This window comes from Cibotium barometz, chromosome 11 (assembly GCF_041138505.1).
Source record: "Cibotium barometz isolate CiBa-2024 chromosome 11, ASM4113850v1, whole genome shotgun sequence".
Lineage (NCBI taxonomy): Eukaryota > Viridiplantae > Streptophyta > Polypodiopsida > Cyatheales > Cibotiaceae > Cibotium > Cibotium barometz.
Window position 1 is genome coordinate 14,684,917 of NC_141056.1, and position 2,236 is coordinate 14,687,152.

At 45.8% G+C, this 2,236-nt stretch overlaps 1 protein-coding gene across 1 annotated transcript; it reads left to right on the forward strand.

Moving 5' to 3' along the window:
• The first annotated feature begins 644 nt into the window (after nucleotides 1–644).
• On the forward strand, nucleotides 645–1,571 carry LOC147633804 (uncharacterized). The gene has a single exon (XM_086804491.1). It carries the CDS (start codon nucleotides 734–736, stop codon nucleotides 1,346–1,348), a length of 615 nt encoding a protein of 204 aa, XP_086660617.1. The 5' UTR covers nucleotides 645–733; the 3' UTR covers nucleotides 1,349–1,571.
• The last annotated feature ends 665 nt before the right edge of the window (nucleotides 1,572–2,236 follow it).

The following is a 2,236-nucleotide window of genomic DNA, read 5'->3' on the forward strand; positions in this document are numbered from 1 at the left end:
TTTTGGATCACTTAGCTTTCTTGCTTTCATGTTTTATTGACATTCAATTTACAAATGGATCTTTTTGACTAGAATGATACGTTTGAGAGCAGTATCAGGAAAAAAGCGTCCTTTAGTGTAATTTTCACGGTTGAAATTGAGAAAAGCCGATTGTAATTTTGTGTCGAGCCTTGAAATTCAAGATTCAAAATTTCGAAAGTTGAGTTATAAAACCGAATAACCTATGCATTTTTTTTCGGTAAAACCGAATAGCCGATGCATTTTTTTCAGTAAAAATCGAATTGCCGATGCATTTTTTTTCAATAAAAACCCATTGAGCTTTTGAAGGCGATCCTGTGTGTGACTGGCAAGAGAGAGAGAGAGAGAGAAAAAAGTGTAGTATGGAAGGAAAGGAGCAAATCCAATTTAGAGAGGCTTGTTGGTCGTGGTGGGGGGTTACATAAACCCAACTACGGTTGGCTACCAAATACATTTGGGGGGGAGGGTGGGTTACATAAACCCAACTACGGTTAGCTACCAAATACATTTGGCGCGAAAAAGGGAGAGAGAGCCTACGTGGAGTAGTTTTGGCGGGAAGGACAGCACTCGGACGATACATACTTGCTCTTCACGCATCTTTCCCCGCTCTCTCTCTCTCTCTCGCTCTCTCTCCCCCCTTGAGCTTCTCTCTCTCTCTCTCTCTCTCTCTCTCTCCCGCATTGCTTGAGCTTCTCCCTGCGCCTGTGAGGAGAGAATGCCTCTCCCCAAACCTTCCAAGACAGTCTCCAGACGAATCAAGAAGCCCAAACCTCTCCTCTTCCCTTCTCCGCTCCCCGACCAGCCCTTGCCCAAGTCCCCTCCTCTTCCCCGAGAGAGACGAGTGCGTGTCATCTGCACTGACCCTGACGCCACGGACTCCTCTAGCGACGACGAAGACGCCGCCAAACTCCTCCCCAGGCTCGCTCGTAAGCGCCTGGTGCACGAGATTTCCTTGCCTGCAGCTCCGGCCATGGATTCTCCTCAGGCCCAGAAACAGGGGATCTCGCGAGAAAATGCTTTTTTCGCAAACCCTAGCAAGTCTAAGGCGAAGAGGAAGGGCCCCAAGCTTGCCAGGAAAGAAGTAAGCGTGCAGGATTTGGAAACGAGAATCAATGCCGCTGCGGGGGTGGGTGTGGGCAGGGATTCGCCGGCGGAAGATGAGTTCTCTCTGTTCTTGTCGGAGTTTTTTGTGCTGCCGGACAACGACGGGACTCCTGCCTGGGGCGACGGACTGGGCGTGCCGGAAGACGACGGGTTCACAGATGTGGAGGACTTGGAACTCGATTCTGAGGTCATGACATGGATCAACTCCCTGCAGAGACTGGTTTAATTATTAATGGTGTTATTATTTGTAAAGTAAAGAAGCTAATTAGCAGGGGCAGATCCAAATTTTGAAGTGTTGACAAATGTGATCCGCCCCTCTTGCAATGTTGGTGGCTTGCCAACAACCTTTTGCCGTGGGACCATCCCAATAACCGCCACATTGCAATGCTCGTTGCTCTATCGATTTGTATCTTTATCTTTGAAGCAAAACATAAATGGATACCTATTTAATTGACCACGTCCCAACTTCCACCTGCTTCATAATTTAGTGCACACACCCAATTACGCTTGATTTCTACTTTGGCAGTAAAATTCATACTTTGCTCTCTAATGAACATGCACACTTGATATAGAGTAAGTGAGTATGTGGCAGGCCTGAAACTTGAAGATTGTAAGAGGAATCAAAGCCATTTTAGCCTTCAGGTGAAGGCTTCACCTATCGCTAAAAAGAAGTTTGAAAATCAACTCCGTAACAGCAATTTTCCTTAATAGTGGGCTTCAAATTTATGGCCAATAAAGAACCTAGGCCTTCAATTTTCAAAATTTTGAATGTAGGGTAGGGTTGCAAATTTCAGGCCTAGTGTGTGTGTGTGTGTGTGTGTGTGTGTGTGAGAGAGAGAGAGAGAGAGAGAGAGAGAGACGAGAAAGTGAGTTAGTAAGTGTGTGTGAGTGAGTGAATTAGTGAGTAAATGTGTGAGTGAGTGAGGGAGTGTGTAAATGTGTCTGTGAGAGAGAGAGAGAGAGACGAGAGAGTGAGTTAGTAAATGTGTGAGTGAGTGAGTGAATTAGTGAGTAAATGTGTGAGTGAGTGAGAGTTAATGTGTGTGAGTGAGTAAATGTGTGTGAGTGTGTGTGTGTGTGTGTGTGTAAGTTAGTGAGATTGAATAAAAGATAA